The 20,818-nt window shown below is 38.9% G+C and overlaps 1 protein-coding gene across 6 annotated transcripts in view; it reads left to right on the top strand.

The window, feature by feature from the left end:
- The window catches only part of TPK1 (thiamin pyrophosphokinase 1), a 393,770-nt gene that overhangs the window by 137,357 nt on the left and 235,595 nt on the right, over positions 1-20,818 (top strand). For all 6 annotated transcript variants that reach the window (XM_070369073.1, XM_070369075.1, XM_070369072.1 and 3 more), the window contains exon 4: positions 12,225-12,294. In XM_070369073.1, the coding sequence (XP_070225174.1) occupies positions 12,225-12,294 (70 nt within the window). The remainder of the gene's footprint in view (positions 1-12,224; positions 12,295-20,818) is intronic.

Below are 20,818 nucleotides of genomic sequence, written 5' to 3'. Positions count from 1 at the left end.
TTTTTAAAAATTAAAAACATGCAAACCGCCTACCTGTCTGTCTTAAGAGATCAGATAAATATTTTTGACACACTCATTAACTCTGTATAGGAATTAAATGACAGGAATTAAATGCATCTAGTGAACTAGACTTGTATTTCCAGATGGAAAGCCATCAAATATTCAAGGTTGAATGAGGAAAGCAAGCTTTGGAACACCTGTGTTTTTTTTTTTTTCTCTTAAAATAAAAAATGTCACACAGTATACACAGTGTTAGGTATTTCTCATTGCTGCATATTGCTATACAAAAGTTGGGGGGAAAAAAACAAGTGAACCTCAAGACTCTAAAGGTAAGCTCTATCTCTAGAATAGTGTGTACTGCTGGTCAGGGGTGTGGGAACAGGTTGAGTCTTCAAAGAGCACTCAGGTGAATATAAACCTCTGTAGTTGTTTTTTTTTTTTTTTTTAATACAGAGCACTGAATGATAATAATTGGCAATTCTAGATGGAGGTCACAGGGGTGTTATTCTTTATTCTTTGATATATTTTTAATTGTTCTCAATTTCTGTTTTATACATTCAGGAGGTCTGTAGTCAGTTTTTTTGGAACTGAAAATTTAGGATTAAACATGCCCGGGATATTTTTCTTTCTTGGTATACTTCATATGAATTATTTCAGCTCTTTGCTGGAAGAGGATACACAGGTGGAGAAATATCCTTTTGATGTATACAAGTACAAAAGTGCATGTTATAACTGAATTTACTTTGTTCTGTATTTCAGGCTAGAATTTCAATCCAGATTCCTTCAGGAAAATGCCTAATAAACTTAGGGCCACACAGTACCCTTGTGAGTTAAGATTAAAAAAAGTATTTTTAAAACCTAGAATTAGCTTAAGGCTTTCAAAGACGTGTCAGCTGTGGTGTATTTCAGTTAAGGTCCACAAGCACTTACGGAATGCCTGTCTGTGGCTTGAGGCTTGGGGATGGCTAGGAGAGAGTAACACTTAAAAGGAAACTTTAGACATTTCAGGATACAGAAACAGCTGGGAACTGTGCGGTTGAATAAAGAAGCATTCACTGTCAGAAGGGGAAAGAACAATACATATTGGGTTGGCCAAAAAGTTTGAGTTTTCCATACTGTCCAATGTTAAAACCCAGATGAACTTTTTGGCCAACCCTACTTTTTTTTTTTTTTTTCGGAGAAATTACTAATTTATTTTCTCCAAGCTCTGAATCCATGCTTCATGATCTGTTCTGTGGTCGTGGAGCCCGGCCATGTAAGCATTTCTCCTTTGCAGCAAATGTGATGTTCAGCTGTGTCCGCAGAGGGTGTGGGAAAGGATCTCTGGATGAAGGGGCTTCTCTTCTGGATTCCAGTGTCCTGGACCGTTTCAGGTGGCTTCACAGCACATCCCAAGGCCACCTCGCTGAGTGTGGTGTCTCTCCCCCCGCCTCCACCCCCGGTGCTTCAGAGGGAGGGTTTCCCACCATGGCCCTCTCTCTAGTCTGTCTGCTTCCTAGGTCTGCTCCTCTGTATTCAGCACTCCCACCCCGGTACTCCTGTCCCCGTTATTAATGTTCCCACATTGGCATTGCTCTCACCTGTTTGTTTCTCTGTTTGAATCCCTGCACGGTGTCTCCTGATTGGGCCCTAATGGCGCAGAAGGCACAGTTCCCTCCAGTATGCTGAGACCAATACAGGTGACGCTGACGTTTAAAAGGCCTCTTAGGAATCTTCTCAGCCTGTTGTTCATTTTCTTTCAGTAGGACCTTAAGCTAGGTGTGTGAATGGGTTCATGGATCAGTAGGTGTGAACATCTGTGCAGCTCTCACCGTGTACTTTACGGCATTGGAAAAGTGTGTGCATTGTTATTTCTGGGGAAGTTTGTATTTGAGGTTCTTTGTGCTTTAAGCTCGTGTGGCTTCATACATCACTTTGCCTTACCGCACCAGCTTAGATGCCCAGCGGAGGCCTTCTGGTGGAGCAGATAATGTGTGCTCCATTGCCAGGTGAACCTGGGTTCTGATTCTGGCTCCACTGTTACAATAATTCTAGTTCTAACTACCTAGCACACAAGTGAAAACTCTTATTTTCTAAATTCAAGTTCTCACTCCAGCCCACAACAGAATTTATGTAACTTGGGGCAAATAACTTTGTGACTCTGAGCTTATTTCCTTGTCTGTGAAATAAGAAATAAAATACAAGCCTTTTGAGTTGTTGTAAGGTTAATTATGTCAGAGTAAAGCACTGATTTGTTGTTGTTTAGTTGCTGAGGTGTGTTCGACTCTTTTGCCACCCCAAGGACTGTAGCCCGCCAGGCTCCTCTGTCCATGCTAAGTCGCTTCAGTCGTGTCCGACTCTGTGTGACCCCATAGACGGCAGCCCACCAGGCTCCCCCATCCCTGGGATTCTCCAGGCAAGAACACTGGAGTGGCTTGCCATTTCTTTCTCCAATGCATGAAAGTGAAAAGTGAAAGTGAAGTCGCTCAGTCGTATCTGACTCTTAGCAACCCCATGGACTGCAGCCCACCAGGCTCCTCCATCCATGGGATTTTCCAGGCAAGAGTACTGGAGTGGGGTGCCATTGCCTTCTCCCCTCTGTCCATTGCAATGTATAAATAATCCAGTTTGTCTGTTTCCTTGCCAATATTTGATATAAAATTACTGTATTTTATTTCAGCCATTTCATAAGGATGCAGTGTTATCTTGTGGTTTTGAGTTTCCCAGTGGAGTTTAACACATTGTGTTGTGCTTATTTACCATCTCTGTGCCTCTGTTTTCCTTTTAAGAATTTTCTAAAAATACATTTCTTGTAATGTTCATGCAAGTCTCTGGCGGGGGCAGGGGAAACACAGGAAAAACTGATCTGTTTTAGGTTTTTCGTTTGGTGTTTGCCATAGCAGTTGCTTCTGCATTTTCAAACTGGGGCTTCTTCGCTAGAAGTTATTTTATATAACCAGTTATCTAAGGTCCTTTTTAATGTTTTGTTTTCCTGTTTCCTTTGATTTAGGAGTAATGAAAACAAACAAGGAAACCCAAACATACCCAAGCCCAAACAATAAAACTGCTGTGAACACTTATTAATAACATGTCTCTCCTACAAACTTTGTGTTTTCAACTTTTATTAAACTTTTTTTGATAACGCTTTCAATTGTTAACTACGACTAGTATTAAAAAATATTTCCACTGTACAGAGACACCTTTCGGCAAATACAATGTAGAGAACAGTGGGAGAAGAGCTATTCAAAATTTTACATGTCTCATGATGCAGGGAACCCAAAGCTGGTGCTCTGTTACAACCTAGAGGGTAGGATGGGGAAGGAGGTGGGAAGGAGGAACATATGTATACCTATGGCTGCTTCATGTTGCTATATGGCAGAAACGATCATAGTATTGTAATTATCCTCCAATTAAAAATAAAATAAAAAAATTTTAAAGCTTTACATGTCTCATTGTAAGGAGAATGTAGGCAAGTCCATAGGGTATAATATCAATGGAACAGTAAAACTGTGAAAGATGATACAAGGCCAAGAACAGCAAGAAATATTTTACGGAATGTGGTCAAGCATTGGACAAAACAACAGTATAGGGAATACTAAAAAGTTGTAAACATGTTTGTCCGTTGCTTAAGACAGGAAGTTGAGTCATCTCTGACTCCTTTAGCATTGCCCTCCACATCTAGGTCTCTCTCCAGTCCAGTCGCTTCCAGCTGCCAGATATATCTTGAAGTACACCCAGTGTCTCTGCTTTAAGTGCTGCAAATCTCATCTAAGCAACCATCTCTGCTGGTCACCTCTAGTCTCCTAAAGTCATCACTTCCACTCTTGTCTCCTTCTAATCTGTTCTCAACTTAAAAGGAAGGAAGCTCTTTAACACTTAAGTCAGAATAGAACACTCTCAAACTGAAAACCCATCGTGGCTTCCTTTTATACTTAAACTCTGTTCAGCACCATGACCTGCTTAATATGGTCCTTGACTGCCTCTCAGTTTTATCTCTTAAAGCTATTCCCTTATCTGCCTAAACTCCAGAGCAACTGGCCTTCTTTTAATTATTTAAAAAATGAGCTTTTTCATGCCCTGATAAGTCATGTTTTAAAGAGTAAGACTAATTTATCTCTAAGAATGTTCTCAGATAAAACTTACAAACTAAGAAATGGCATAGTAAGGCATTTATTCAGCCCCTTGAAGCTCTTTAATTGTCCTTTGTTCCACCTGGTTATAACTCTTGGCCTAAAGGAGGCCCAAAATGAATTGTTGGGTAATTATCTCTTGCTTTTAACAGGAGCCCAATGATTCTTCTTCTTTTCATCTATTTCTAGAAATACTATCCCTATTTCTTCTCCCTCTACTCTTACTCATAGCCATCAAACAGTCCTCCCACACACACTTTTTTTTCCCCTAACTAGGAAGAAGAATTAGCTTGATTGTGCTCAGTTAGAAAAGGAGCGTAGTTAATTATGAAATTAACATATATGAAATTCTTGTTAGTTGGTAGTAAAAATATGCACTTCGCAGTTTCTAGTTATTTTGTATTAAGGCCCAATTGATTAAATTATTCTATTATTATTACCATGTAGAGTTAATGATTTTTTGTTTAAAAGAATCAGTTTGTTTGCTAGAAACTGTCATGTAGTAAATTGTGTTAAACTATTCTGAAGATGTCAGAGGTACTTGGAAAGGTACAGGTATGAACTGACAAGGTATTCTATTTCTACAAAATAAGATACATGTATTTCTTATTTGTGTGACAAATATCTGATTTTGATGCCTTTTCACTATTGATGCAGAAATAAATCTCAATTGAAATATGACTTGATATAAGTTCTGAGATCTAATACCACTGATCCATTAAAAAAGGAGAGGGGAAGGAATTCTGGTGCTAAATGAACAGGCAGAGGAGGGATACTGGCTCGGTATCTTGGGTCTTCTCCCATTAGGGTACACATTTGCATCAGTTTCGTTTAAAAGCCTTTACTTTTGCCAGGTGAACCAGCCACCGTCATTACTATTTTCTTTTATTCCAGCTCTTCTCGGTAGTTCTAGGCGCTTAATTATTTTTGCTCATTCATAGAAATCTGCCACATCTCGTTATTTTGTCACTGCCACTTTACCAGCATTACAAAACGAACTGAGCCAATAGAAGTCGTCATTCTCACGCCGTCTGGCAGTTACATCTCTGATGGTGGTTTCTCATCTGATATGGGGGAGGAAGTGAGCCACCCAGCACACAGTCAGAAGGATCTGACTGTTCTCACCAGTGGCAAATAATTTAGTAATGGAGTCTCAAATAAATAGGAGGCGCAAATAGAGAGGGTATGGATTTTTGCTGGAAGATTGCCTAGAATAGTATAGGTATTAATATGTACAGTTGGTAGAAGAGGTCTTACTGAAGATTCAGAGAGTCTAAAAGAGAGGATAAGATGGTAGGTTTGCATAGTTTGCATCTGGGATGAATTGGAAGGCAGTTGAGCTAGGACATAAGTTGCTTTGTTAATTCTCCTGACATTGGTAGCTAGGATGAATGTAGCTTCTGGGTGATAGTCATGTTTTTAAGTTGAAATTTTTAAGAATAGTGATGAGCAATCTGCCTTACAGCTGGATGTGATGGGATCCTGGGCATCCTGAAGAACTGTAAGTGGTCTTCCAGTTTGGGCATTGGGAGTGATTTTTGCCAGCTAGGGGATATTTTCCATTGTCTGTGGATTTTTGGTTGTCACAACCCGGGTACTACTGGCATCTAGTGGGTAAGGGCACAGACACTGCTGAATATCTTACAATGTACTGGACAACCCCTCACAACAAAGACAGGGAATTCGCTGGCAGTCCAGTAGTTAGGAGTTGGGGCTTTCACTGCCCAGGGCACGGGTTCGATCCCTGGTTGGGGAACTAAGATCCCATAAGCTGTAAGGCACAGCCTTAGTAGCAAGGTTGAGCAGCCCTGTATTTTAACCAATACCAACAAAGGTCTGTTTTGTTTCCTTATTTCCTGTAGATTGAGTATGCATATTTGCTGTCTTGTCCTTACAGAATGGCCAGTCTTTAGTAGAAATTTAATGATGGAGAAGGCATGCACCCTTAATCATTCCCAACAACTCACCTTTGGACAGACCTGCATATGCTGGCTTCATTTACAAGACCCTGTTTTTCTGCACCACTTCCCTCTTTGTAGTTTTTACACTTTATGAGCTTTACTCATCTTTGAGGAAAATTTCCCTGTGCCACTTTAGGATAAACAGTTTGATGTTTGGCTATTATTAAGTTTTCTTAGTAATGAGATATTTGGTGTCACTAAGTGTTAAAGAGGTACCTGATTATAGACTTTATAAATAGCATCAAAGATGACTAAATATCATACTTTATCTCCATAGCGCATAACTAGGAGAGGAGGAGGCAGAAGGTGGCAGAGAGAAAGGATAATAGAATTTACACAGCAGCATTTACTTAAAGATAATAAAAAAATTTCATTACATGACATGAACCAGCCCATTAGGACTAGCACAGCACTCTGCACGGAGATGTTCAGTATAAATACCATTTGCTTTTTATTTGAAATAAGGATAATTCTGTGTTACTGACTTGACTAAAATTTAAAGAGTGTTCCACTCACTATTTGTGGGATATTATAAATAATGTGAGCTCTTTTAATAATTGCACATAAATATACTGTAAATTAAACCTTTCATCTAAAACTACGAAAGAGTTATCTAAACAGCAATTAATTATGCACTTTGGTACTCCTGTGAGTGAAGTACATTGTTGCTATCTATTTCAGAGAGCACAGATTTCCATGAAAAGCTTTGAATGAAAGTTTTCCCCCCATGAAATAACCTCTCAATAGGGAAAGCATGGTAGTCCATCTGTTAACCATGAACTGACTGATCTGGATCATAGTTGAGGCTTTGCAGGTGAGAGTGTGTACAAATAATAAGCCAGCTACCTACAAAAATATTTACTTCCTCTTAAGACCTTGATCCAGTACAGACTTGAGACATAATAAGGTCGTATTCTCCAACCAATAGGAAGATTATGTGTCTTTGAAGTAGAAATTAATATTTGGATTAGTTAAGGCTCCTTTAGTTTCAAATGACAGAGAACCCAGCTCAAACTGGGCTGAGCCGAAAAAGGGGGATTTATTAGCTCATGCAGTCAAATAGGCTATTGCTAGGACTACAGGGCGGAGAAGGCAATGGCACCCGACTCCAGTACTCTTGCCTGGCAAATCCCATGGATGGAGGAGCCTGGTGGGCTACAGTCCATGGGGTCGCCAGCAGTTGGACACGACTGAGCGACTTCACTTTCACTTTTCACTTTCATGCATTGGAGAAGGAAATGGCAACCCACTCTAGTGTTCTTGCCTGGAGAATCCCAGGGATGGGGGAGCCTGGTGGGCTGCCATCTATGGGGTCACACAGAGTCAGACACGACTGACGTGAATTAGCAGCAGCAGCAGCAGCAGCAGCAGCAGGACTACAGGGACTCAGACAGCACTCTTGTTTCTTAGCCTTGCCTTCGTATATTGGCTCTATTCTCTGTGCTGACGTGATAGTCCATCACAGAGCCAAACTTCTTCCATCCAGTCTCTCAGGTGGCGACAGCAGAAAAGAGAACCCGGGAGGTCTCCTTAGGATTCATTACCTTTGATTGGATCACATCTCTGTCTCTGAATCAGTCTCTCTGGGCAGGGTATATAACATCATGGATTGAGCCATGTGCCAAATCTGGGTAAGATTTAATGCCACTTATAGGTAGAGAGTACAAGAGTGGGGTTACCTTGATGAAAATTAGTTATTCAAAAAATAAATCTTTACCTTAACCCTGTCTTCTGCAGAAGTACCATATAAATACATACGAGCTACTTTAAAAAAATATATGGTTCTGTACAAGGGTCTTGATATATTTTACCAATATTCAACTGCTGATATTTAAGTTTGCTGGCAGTTTTTTCAGGATTACACATAATATCACAGTGACTATCTTTGTCTATATGTCCTGTGAATTTGGGCAAGTTTTATAGAGACTACATAGAATTTCTGGATCAAAGGTTGTGCACATTTAAATTTTTATAAATCTGCCAAACTGTCTCTCAAAATTATAATTTTATCAACAGCATGTAAGAGAATTTGTTTCCCCATGTTACTTCCTTCTCATTTTATCTTTGTTGTCTCTCCAGTTCCTGAAACATTTTGTGAGTTTGGTAAAATATATATAATACTCTTTATTTTGCATTAGAATCAGTGTACTTGGGAGTAGTTCGGTCATAAGACTAATAAGTAGGTGATCTAGACTGGAATCAAAATGTATCTTTCAGATGGCTAAGACTGAAAAATATTTCTTTCACTTTAGTTTACTCTTTCTTCCATCTTAATACTTGAAACCAATTTAATAGTCTGCTTTTCAGAAAATCAAATTATTTATGTCCAACTTTATTCAATAGAAATTAATGAAGTAACCGATTAGCCTCTGATTGTGAGTCAAACTCTTCAGTATTTGTCAGTAACAGTCATTTATATGATGCCAGGTTAAAAAAAAATGTTGAAGATGTATTTAATATGCTTACTGGTAGTACCAATATATAAAGTTGATGTACAGATTTTAATGTATGTTAGTCTTCAGCTCATATCAGACTGATGCATAATAAACAACTATTCAACCATTGAAGTTGTAGTATTTGATAAATCTGCAAAAATTTTGCTGTATAAGCCAATAAAAATTTTACATTAAGAATAACTCATGCAGTAACTTCTATTCATTAAAGCTTGACATAATTTAAATGATGATGGAGTGAGTATATATTTGAGGCTGACTCATGATTTATCAAAAATATCTTATTTGAGAACGTCCTTTACTTTTTTTAGTTCTTATTTTTTTTCAAGTTGGTCGCTTTCATTAATAGTGATATTTCTTTACTCAGTTTTCAAGTTGCTGTCAACAAATTCCTGCCAACATTATGTAATGCATGCGTGAAACTTTATTTTCCAAATGCCATTTTATTTAAGTATATGGGAAATACTTTAATTGGATTTAAAAGTGAGATTTAAAAGTGGTTAAGTATCTTTTTTTGATAAACATTATTCATAACAAAATAAAACAGCTTTAGGATGTACTGGAACTTATTTTTTTTCTTACAGATGGCTTGTACCCCAATCCCAGCTTCTAGGTAACGAAAGAGTGGTCCACAGATTTTATGAAGCCATTTAAAGCAGGAATTTTGTTTGTTTGTTCAGTCACTCAGTCATGTCTGATTCTTTGCACAACCCCGCAGACTGTAGCCCACCGGGTTCCTCTGTCCATGGGATTTCCCAGGCAAGAATACTAGAGTGGGTTGCCATTTTCTTCTCCAGGGGATCTTCCCAACTCAAGGATCTAAGTGGCATCTCCTGCATTGTCAGGCAGATTCTTTACCATTGAACCACCTGGGAAGCCCTTAAAACAGGAATAGATGTGTATAAATTTACTTCCTCTGACTTAGGTGTTTCTCTTTTAATTAACTGCTCTAAAAATACCAATTTAAATCAGGGTATGAGAAATAATAGGCATGGGGAAACAATTTTGGATTATGAAAGTAACACTGATTTTTAACTGAACAAGAGTTAATAATCAACAGTGTTACAGATTTGTCCACTGAATTAATCTGTCCTCTCCCTGTTGTTGCATTGCGTTGCATTCCTTCTGTCCTGGCCCTCATCAGCATCTACAGTGCGATGCATGTATGCAATTCTGTTTCTCCTTTTTCCACAAAAGTGAGAGTCTGGAGAGCTAGTTCTTTCTGGTATTCATCTTTCTGTTCTGTTTAGGGCCTGCCACATAATAGGTATAAATGTTAAATTCATCTGATCTCTGCAAAATAATATAGTGCAATAACTTGACAAGTTACTGTTGACAATCCTTGGCAACTACTTTTATATTTTCATTTTACTTCAGTGACTCAATTTTTACATAAAAAGATCCCATAGATGTGTAAATTTTGTTTACAGAGAAATGTTTTATGTACTCTGAGGGTAATTACTGATAGTTTTACCATCTGTTTCTATTTATCAGTATTTCCCATCTCCCTGTTCATTTATTTGGCTGAATCTTTTATGTGTGAGATTCTTTAACCATTTAGCTTTTGATGTCTTTGAAATTTTAGTTTTTGATATTTAGGAAACGTACAGAATATTTTACGATGTTCTGCAAGTTATGTTTATGGTATAACTTGAATTTGAGTCCCATTCTTTAAAGGGAAATGTGTGTTGTTGGTTAATTGGTAAAATGATACATCTCTCTTAGATATGTTTGTAAAACCTCTTATTTTTGTTTTGCACTTTTTAAGAACCTTAGACTTTTCTAGGAACACAATGCTTTTTTAGTGTTTATTTTCATTTTAACAGGAGTGGAGAAAGAAGACTAATGTTTGTTGAATGCTTACTATGCTCCAGTACTGTGATGAGCACGATATATCATTATATAATGACAAGCAGTTGTCATTAATTGCTTAATGACTCTGTCAAAGGTGATACTATTACAATTTACAGATGAAGAAGCTGAAGCAAAAAAAGAATATCTTTTTTCCCCCCAACTTGGTCTCTGTTTTATTCTGATGTAATGTAGGACCCAGAAAACTATCTTATGTATATCATGGATGAGCAGAAAATTCACTGGGATCTTTACCATGCCAATATGATCAGTTCGTTATCCTTTCACCCCACCTGTCAGTGAATACCTAGAAATCTGGAGGTAGATATTACTGAATATAAACACTCTTTTAAGTGGATAGCTAAATTTGCAGAATGGGAAGGTGATCTCATCAGTGTAATTCAATGAAGAGGTAGCTCTAAAAAATACAGCTGTCTCTTGGTTTCTGTGAGAGGCTGGATCCCCTGAGATACCAAAATCCACAGACGCTGAAGTCACTTATGTGAAATGGTAAAGGAATACAGTTGGCCCTCTGCATCCACGGATTTCACTTTCACAGATCCAAGAGCAGTCCGTATATTAGAAACCTTTGGATCTGGAGGGCCAACTATAGTTTATTTTTTCTGAAACTGCTGGTGTCCATGCTCTTTGCTTATTTTTATGGCCTTGTGATTGGTTTTAACAGCTTTGTGGGAACAGGAATAAGACTTTGGTTTGTTCAGGGTGTGAGGAATTAGCCTGTTTAGACATCTCAGCATTCTCTCATGTATCACCCAGGATTTAAAAGAGAAAGTTTGATTTGACATTAATAGGTAAAAGATTTTTTTATTAAAGAAAAGAATAAAGGGGATGAATTGATGCTAAGACTGACATTTCTAGGAAAATTAGATATTAGAGAAGTAACAACAGAGATAGTAGACCATGGATTAAAACAATTTCAAGGAATGATTGACCAGTAACTTCAAATCCTAGGGTGATATCACAGAAAAAACATGAGAAGGCAAGCAATAAAAAATCCCAGTTAGAGGGGCAGCTGGGCTTTTTTTGCTTTATTTGATATCTTAGGATTTTTTCCAAGTTTCAGTCAATTTTGTAACACCTCTATTTTTACAGTCACACATATCTAGATTATTAGTTACTTCATATTTTATAGTAAACTTACAGTGTTATGATTTATTTTTAAGAGGAACCTTCTGTATCACAATAAAATATGGAAACCCTTGAAAGTGAAAGTCGCTCAGTCATGCCCAACTCTTTGCAGCCCCATGGACTGCAGCCTGCCAGGCTCCCCTGTCTGTAGAATTGTCCAGGCAAGGATACTGGAGTGGGTTGCCATTTCCTTCTCCAGGGGATCTTCCCGACCCAGGGGTTGAACCCAGGTCTCCTGTACTGCAGGCAGATTCTTTACTGACTGAGCTACCAGGCAAGCCCTATGGAAACTCTTAAAATCTGCCGTAAATAAAAACTTTCTATAAAAACTCATAAAATTAAGGAGGAAAGTTATAAGCTATGTCCTCTTGCCTTTGAGCCCAAGACCTGTCTTCTGTTAAAAAGAAGAAAAAGCAAGCTTTAAGGGTTGCTGAGGATATCATATATGTCTTCCTCTTTATTTAATAGGAGGAATTGGAAAAGGTGGAAAAAGGAAATGTACTTTGTCTTAGGCAATTCTGTCTTATTCGTGTGTGTGATGGGTACGATGGTTTTTAGTTCCAGCAACATTGTTGGCTGAATGTGAAATGTGGAGGGAAGCATGACCGTGTGTGTGTCTGAGTGTTTTAACATTCATCGTGTGATAGAATGCTGCTCTGAGCTTCCTGTATTGAAAGATTCTTTGTTTTTTCTTTTTGAAGCTCTTTTAAGAGCCTGTGCTGATGGAGGTGCCAACCACTTATATGACGTCACAGAAGGAGAGAGGGAGAGGTAAGCTTTCTTTCAGCCAGTGTCTGTTACATCAGTTCTGCTTTTGAGCTTGTTTTATTTTCTTCTTAGTAAATGGTGGTTGTTCATTTTCCTTCAAATTCTTACAGAAAACCACCTCAGAGAGAGAGCAAACTGCTTAACCATGTTGTATTAGTCTTTGCTTTGAGTGGTATTTGTTAATAGAAATAGGCCAATCATACTCTTCTTAAAAAAATTCTATTTCAAAAGTCTTTTAAAATAACATTATCAAATATCAGTACATGTGAGGACTTTTGATATTGACTAAAATAATGGTAACTTGAGTTTTTATTCAAATAGTTTAAAGGAATACAAATTGATCTTATATAAAATCCTGTTGTAGAAGGTGCAAGATTTTTATAATAGTATTGAGTAAAACTCAGCATAATTTAACTTAGTTCTGAGTTGTGCACACATGCACTTTTAAGAGAGAACTAATTTATTTCTTAATGATTTGTCACCTGTACACTCTGGTTTTCCAGATTTTGGCATGGTGAGCTATTTTTAGATATGGTGAGCTATTTTTAGACATGAGAATATGTTTGATGAAAGCACAATTTAAATCTAGCTCACTGCCAACATGTGTCTAGTTCATCCTCTTGGCAAAGACAATTTATAGTGTAGGTATAAGTAGACTAGCTATGAAATTTAGTTCCACGTGTGTTACTAAATGTACTAGAATATTTACAGTTTGAGAAATCACCTCCTTGCTGTAAAAAATCAAAGTATTATGATTCAGCGTATCATGGGTATGAATTAAATACACATATTTTGAAATGAGGTAAAATACGTCTTTATGACATCAAAATTTTTACTTCACATTTCTAATGGAGATGCTTTTTGAAAGCACCTGGTTGCTTATAGAAGAAAGGCATGTTTTCTTTGAGATTGGACATATGTAGATGTATAATCAAAAAATATAGCCACAGTGACAGCCTAGGAAGCAGTTTAAATTATTAACATGTTGTGCTTTTTATTTATTTTTTTTGATAAGAACTTTTAAGATTTATTTTCAACAATTTTCAAACATGTAAGGTGGCATTGTTAACTATTGTCAGAATCCTGTACATTATCACACCCCCAGGACTTAGAAGTAGAAGTCTGTACTTTTTTTTTTAATGAATTTATTTTTTATTGAAGGATAATTGCTTTACAGAATTTTTGTGTTTTCTGTGAAACCTCAGCATAGATTGGCCATAGGTATACACATATCCCTTCCCTTTTGAAACTCCCTCCCATCTCCCCCCCATCCCACATTTCTAGGGTGATATAGAGCCCCTGTTTGAGTTTCCTGAGCCATACAGCAAATTCCTGTTGGCTCTCTATTTTACATATGGAGGATGGTGTGGAGATTCCTTATAAAACTAGGAATAAAACCACCATATGACCCACTCCTGGGCATATACCCTGAGGAAACCAACATTGAAAGAGCCGCATGTATCCCCTTGTTCATTGCAGCACTATTTACAATAGCTGGAACATGGAAGCAACCTGGATGTCCATCGACAGATGAATGGATAAAGAAGTTGTGATATGTATACACAATGCAATATTACTCAACCATAAAAAGGAATACATTTGAGTCAGTTCTAGTGAGGTGGATGAACCTAGAACCTACTATATAGAGTGATGTGAGTCAGAAAGAGAAAGATGCATACCGTATTCTAACACATATATACGGAATCTAGAAAAATGGTACTGAAGAATTTATTCACAGGGCAACAGTGGAGAAACAGACATAGAGAATAGACTTGTGCTTCTTTATTTTTAAACTTTGTGGATTCCTTTGACTGTATTTCCTACAACCTGACATGGGCAGGATGTGAAAAAATACTCAAGTATGTGTTATAAGAAGTGTCCAGCCTGTTTTTGCAGTGAGGAGCATAATGGCCATAAAGGCAAGATCTGAAGAGGTGCTTTTGCTGACCAGCAATCTGGTACCGAGTGCCATTTCTCTAATGATGGGTGTAGCTTATGAATATAATTGTATGAAGCAGAGCTGTGAAAGGAATTGACACGGTACTTTTTCAGTCTTCCTTGAGCATAAGAACCGTCTAGAATGCCTATGAAAAACCATAGATTTCGGTCCTGATTACTTTTATTGGATGGAACTGGACACTAGTAAGACAGATAACATCCAACATATTTACTCTCATTTGAAAATAACGCACATCACCAATTTGGGAATGAGTGCCATTATTTTTGCCCAAATTTCAAAGGAATCATTTCCAGTACTTTTGAACACATTTATAAGTAACCTTAGGGAACTCTTCCAAGAAGATTTATATGATTTATCTAACAACTATGTGTCTGTATATGAAGATGTTTAAGAAGAAAATGTACTTGGTGTTGATTTCTGAGTTATAATAATGTGTTTGCCGTGGTACACGTCTGAAACTTGGGGGCATGGTTGGCTGGGGTGAGGGTAGAGTCCTTAAAGGGAGATGAGTGAGGCTAACTGCTTCATGTGGGAATTAAAGCCTTGGAATAAATCTCATTAAATCCAAACACTAACCTGTTAAACTAATTGGACGTAGCTGACTAAACATGGTTCCTGTTAGCTGTATTTTTAACAGAAAAGCTTTACAATGGAAAGAGAAGAAATATTCATGAGTTTTGGAAAGCCAAGTTAGGGATGTGGACCACTGCTTCACTTGTTCTTGATTTTTATTTATTCACTGTCCTAATCTACAATATAATACCTTAGAATTATGCAATAAAGCATGAATATGTAGGGAATCATCTTTAATTGGAGAGAAAGTGGGATCTTTACACATTAGGAATGGAAAGAAGGAAGACTTGATGCAGACAGTAGCAGAGGAGCAGGGTTTGCAGAGGGATGGTGCTGAGGGAAATTCAGTGGTAACCTCACGTCTGATCCTGTACTGAATGCATTCAGCCTTCTGCATCTTTCACAAAGGTTTGTCTTTGTGTCAACTTTGAAGGTGCAGTTCAGTTTAGTTCAGTTGCTCAGTCGTGTCCGACTCTTTGCCACCCCATGAATCGCGGCACGCCAGGCCTCCCTGTCCATCACCAACTCCCAGAGTTTACCCAAACTCAGTCCATCGAGTTGGTGATGCCACCCAGTCATCTCATCCTCTGTCGTCCCCTTCTCCGCCTGCCCCCAGTCCCTCCCAGCATTGGTCTTTTCCAATGAGTCAACACTTCACATGAGATGGCCAAAGTATTGGAGTTTCAGCTTTAGCATCAGTCCTTCCAGTGAACACCCAGGACTCATCTCCTTTAGGATGGACTGATTGGATCTCCTTGCAGTCCGAGGGACTCTCAAGAGTCTTCTCCAGCACCACAGTTCAAAAGCATCAATTCTTCAGTGCTCAGCTTTCTTTATAGTCCAACTCTCACATCCATACATGACCACTGGAAAAATCATACCCTTGACTAGACAGACCTTTGTTTGCAAAGTAATGTCTCTGCTTTTTAATATGCTATCTAGGTTGGTCATAACTTTCCTTCCAAGGAGTAAGTGTCTTTTAATGTCATGGCTGCAGTCACCATCTGCAGTGATTTTTGGAGCCCCAAAAACTAAAGTCTGACACTGTTTGCACTGTTTCCCCATCTATTTCCCATGAAGTGATGGGACCAGATGCCATGATCTTAGTTTTCTGAATGTTGAGCTTTAAGCCAGCTTTTTCACTCTCCTCTTTCACTTTCATCAAGGTTACCGCTCTCCATTTACAAGGTGTTTTTCTTTTAAATAAGCCCTGAATGTTTTTGTTTACTGTTGAAAGCAATGCGTGATGATTTGAGTGTGTATTAGTGAGTTGGGAGAAACAGAAAGAAGAAAATAAAAATTACCTGTTACATCTCCCTACATAGCAAAGAGTTCCATTGAGTTCTGCCATTGGACTTCAGAAAATATGACTAATATTTCTTGTTCCAGTGAATGTAACCTCAATGAATGTAAATTCCCTTGTGCCTAGAAAATTTCCTGAGAGTATTAGACACTCAAAACATATTTGTTAATGGATATTTGGTTACAGTTGTTCTGTTCTCTCTTCCCTAAGGTTTTGAGTGACTTTGACTGATGCCCTGTGTATTTTGGGTAACAAGATTGCCTCTACTCTCAGAGCTGATAGGTTCTGATTTGAGGGTGTGTTCAGTCTGTATATGAGACTGAGGAGGGTGGAGATCCAGTCAGCGAGACACAGAATGGGCACTGCCAGTGAGAGCTGGATCTGAGCAGTGGTTGTAGACTTGAGATGAAAGAGGAAGGAATTTTATGAAGACTCAGTCTTCATACAGTGAGACTTGTATACTCTTAACTGTTTCCCTCAGCCCAGATGTCTGTTTTTGGAAATGTGGAGTAGTAAGTTTGGGTAAGATGTGTAGACTAATACCCCTAGTTCTAAAGCTGCAGCCTGATACTGACTCCAGTCTCACATTTATGTATTGGTAGTGGTCTGTGACTGAAAGTCCTTTGGAGGCCTCACAGCATCTGCCTCCTGTCTTCTCTCAAGTAGGTAGAATCCTGGTCAGAATCCAGATGGTGAAGCCTGGCCCCATGGTCAGAATAATCACAGGACGCAGAGATGAGGGGGGAGAATACAAGAGAAGCAGGGTAGGAATCGCTAGGAAGGTTTTGTGGAGCAGACTTTTTTCTTGTTCATCATTGATAGGCATTGGAGGTTTGTTTCATTTTTGTATTGGTGGTTTTATTGACATTGTATTAGGTCAGAAAAGTGTAAATTGTCCACACTGAAGAATATTGCATGGTTGTTGTTCATACTAGTAAGTGATAGTGATGACGGGAGGGTTATGCTGTCCCCGCATACCCCCACCGCTCTCCTCCCATACCCCAGTTACTCTTTTTTTCTGCATGTTTAACAGATACTCTTAAGAGAAGGAAATGGCAGCCCACTCCAGTACTCTTGCCTGGAAAATTCCGTGGACAGAGGAGCCTAGGAGGCTCCAGTCCATGGGGTCGCACAGAGTCGGACACGAGTGAGAGACCTCACTTTCACTGTCTTTCTACGAGAAGAACAGGTGCTGCTCTGGTCAGTTTTTAACCAGGGTCTGAAGAGCAGTCAGCTGTGACTGTAATTGCCAGCATTGCCCACCGCATGCATGTGCGTGTGTGCTGGGTTGCTCCAGTTTCGTCTGACCCTTTGCGACCCCCACAGACTGTAGCCCGCCAGGCTCCCCTGTCCCTGGGATTCTCCAGGCAAGAATACTGGAGTGGGTTGCCACGCCGTCCTCCAGGGGATCTTCTCGACTCAGGAGTGGAACCCACATCGCTTACGTCCCCTGCCTCTACCACTAGTGCCACCTGGGAAGTCATAATGAATATTAAAAACAAGCATACAGACACACAGAAAATTGCACAGGTATAATGATAAAACTCAGGCATCGAACCCAGGTCTCCCGCATTGTAGGCAGACGCTTTACCGTCTGAGCCACCAGGGAAGTCTGGAATGATAAAACTCAGTGAATTTTCACAAAGGAGGGCACAGTAATGTAAACAGTACTGAGACCAGCAAGAGTATTATCCCAGCACTGGGCTACCTTCCTCATGTTCTCCATTATTGCCAACCCACCCTCAAAGGAAACTACTGTCTGACCTAGTGAATGTTAGATTTTTTTTCTCTACTTTTGGGCTTCATAAAATAAAATCATAATACATTGAATTTTTAGTAGATGGACATTTTTTTGGGATAAAGACTCCTCAGCTCTCTGAATCTGAAAAAAAAATGGAAGAAACATTACTGGAGGTGCTTATAGGAGAATTGCAGTCACACTAATTACTTTAAGAGATGAAGAGAGTTATGGAATTAAGTAGAAGAGAAAATAAGAACTATACAGAGGCAAAATCTATGGTACAACATAAGTAGTGTGACAACGTGGGAGATATAGCTTATATTGATCATTTAAAAAAAATAATGCCTTTAAAGGTAGGTAAGCAATTGTAAACTTTATTCTGTTAGAATCTAGTTAAGGCAAACTGACTTAAACAGAAAGCTTTTTTCTCTCTATGATAACCCATTGACAGAAATAAGAATGTAGCATTTAACTTGTGATTCATTCATTCGTTCAAGGATTTATTGAATACCTTTAATAGTTAGGCATTTGGATGGGTTTATATATATGTGTGTGTGCTGAGTCACTTCAGTCATTTCTGACTCTCTGCAGCCTCATGGACTGTAGCCCACCAGGCTCCTCTGTCCATGGATTCTCCAGACAATACTGGAGTGGGTTGCCATTTCCTCCTCCAGGGGGTCTTTACCACTAGCACCAAGTTTCTGTTCCCTGAGAATCAGTGTTTGGCTTTTGCCGATCTCACCAGCCATGCCTAGTCTCCTTCCTGTGTTCTCCCAAACCCTTTTTCCCCACTGCCTGGGTCCAGACCCTTTCTCAGGCTGATCTTCAGCTTGAACACGTTGGTACCACCCATAATCCATTCCCACTTTCTGGCTGTCCATTCTTACTGGTCAGAATTTGTAGAGGCTTTGCATATGTTTCTCTGGTGTCTCAGATGGTAAAAGTGTCTGCCTACAATGCAGGAGACCCTGGTTCGATTCCTGGGTTGGGAAGATCGCTGGAGAAGGCAATGGCAACCCACTCCAGTACTCTTGCCTGGAAAATCCCATGGATGGAGGAGCCTGATAGGCTCCGGTCCATGGGGTCGCAGAGAGCTCCATACGACTGAGCGACTTCACTCACTCACTCACTGCATATGCTAACTTTTTTTGTAGGAAAACTGTCCAGCTGAAATGCTGTCTGCCCCATGAGGGCTCCCCTCTCTGCCCGGCCTGGACATTTCTTATGCCATAGTGGTACTTATAAATTACAGTGTTACGTTAACATTTTACCTTGATTTAGAGCTGTAAAGACATACCTTTTACTAGGTTGTAAATTTCTGGTGATCTCTTGTCCTGTAACTTTGCATAATACTTGGTAATTATTTACTTTCCCATTTTATCTTGTGATTTAGCTGTATGTAGATGTATCTTATCTCCCTCCTTAGGTGGTGAACTCCTGGAAGGTGGTGATCATAATTAATCTTCTTTATGTGCCTTGTAATACCCAGTACATTAATGAGCATCCAAGGATTTATTGAATTAATGATTTTTCTTTGATATTTTGGCAGAAATGTCACAAAGACTAAGGTTTTTTATTTATTTTTTTAACAGGGATTTTTAAGCTACAGCATCAGCTATTGGAAGTGTCTTGGTGCTAGAGAAGAAACTTTGGGGATATATGTAAATATAAGTATATATTTTAATATTATTAGCATGCATAAACCATCCATAGCTTATATCTCAAAACAGTTTCTGTTTTTTTGTCTGAACTTATGGGTAGTAGTATGTCTGGCTTACTTCTGGAATGTCTTACGTTACACTGTATTCTAATTCGTACTTGAGGAATAGTAGCAATTTTGTGCTCTCAGTCCCTCTCTTTTCAGGCAGGTAGCCCTGGTGTCCAGGTTGGGAATTGTTTAGTGAGAGTATGCATGGACTCACTAGTTAGGTCAGCATTCAGAATCGGATTCTGTGACTTTATTACTATGAGGTGTGTTGCAAGTCATTTCACTTCATGGGCTGCAGTTTCTTGAAATGTGACCTTTTAGGAAGAGATCTATCTTCTAGCATTAACTCAGAGAAATCATGATGAGGAAACGTATCACTCTTGGGGCTGATTATATAAGACTTGGATGAGTTAAGAGGATGGAGGGTGGCCCTTCAAAGCTATGGTGTGTGATGAATTATAGAATAATTGGATAAGTATATGAGCTGTAAATAGTCTTTCATAGTTAATATTCTCTGTGCAGTAATTGTACAACCACTTAGGAAGCTTGTAAGAGCTTATCATATTGTGGTTAGAATCATGGAATATGATGTCTGGCTTCTGTGATTCTTTTTTGTTTTTAATCAGCTTTGTTCAGGAATAATTTCACACAATAAAATTGATTTTAAACATAGAGCTGAATTGGTTTTGAACTGGTGAACAGTTGTATTCATGACCACAGTCAAGATGTCTGCCATCCCCCAGATTTCCTTCCTGTGTCCTTGGCAGTTGATCCCTTACTCTCTGGCTCCTGCAACCTTCTAGAATATCATAAGAATGGTATTACAGGGTTTGTTTCTTTTGTCTGACTTTTTTACCCTATCAAATGCTTTTCATCTTGTTGTTGTGTGTAGTTTGAATATTTTTACTGTTGAGTAGGGCTCCATTATATAGATACACCACTATTTTGTTTGTTTGTATTGATGCTTTCATATTGTGGTGCTGGAGAAGACTCTTCAGAGGCCTTTGCACAGCAAGGAGATTAAACCAGTCAGTCTTAAAGGAAATCAACCCTGAATGTTCCTTAGAAGGACTAATGGCTGAAGCTGCAATACTTTGGCTACCTGATGCGAAGAGCTGACTCATTGGAAAAGACCCAGATACCAGGAAGGATTGAGGGCAGGAGGACAAGGGGACGACAGGGATTGAGATGTTTGAATGGTATCACCAACTCAATGGAGTTGAGCAAACTCTGGGAGATAGT

This window comes from Bos mutus, chromosome 4 (assembly GCF_027580195.1).
Source record: "Bos mutus isolate GX-2022 chromosome 4, NWIPB_WYAK_1.1, whole genome shotgun sequence".
NCBI lineage: Eukaryota > Metazoa > Chordata > Mammalia > Artiodactyla > Bovidae > Bos > Bos mutus.
This window is presented reverse-complemented; position numbering and strand designations above follow the sequence as displayed.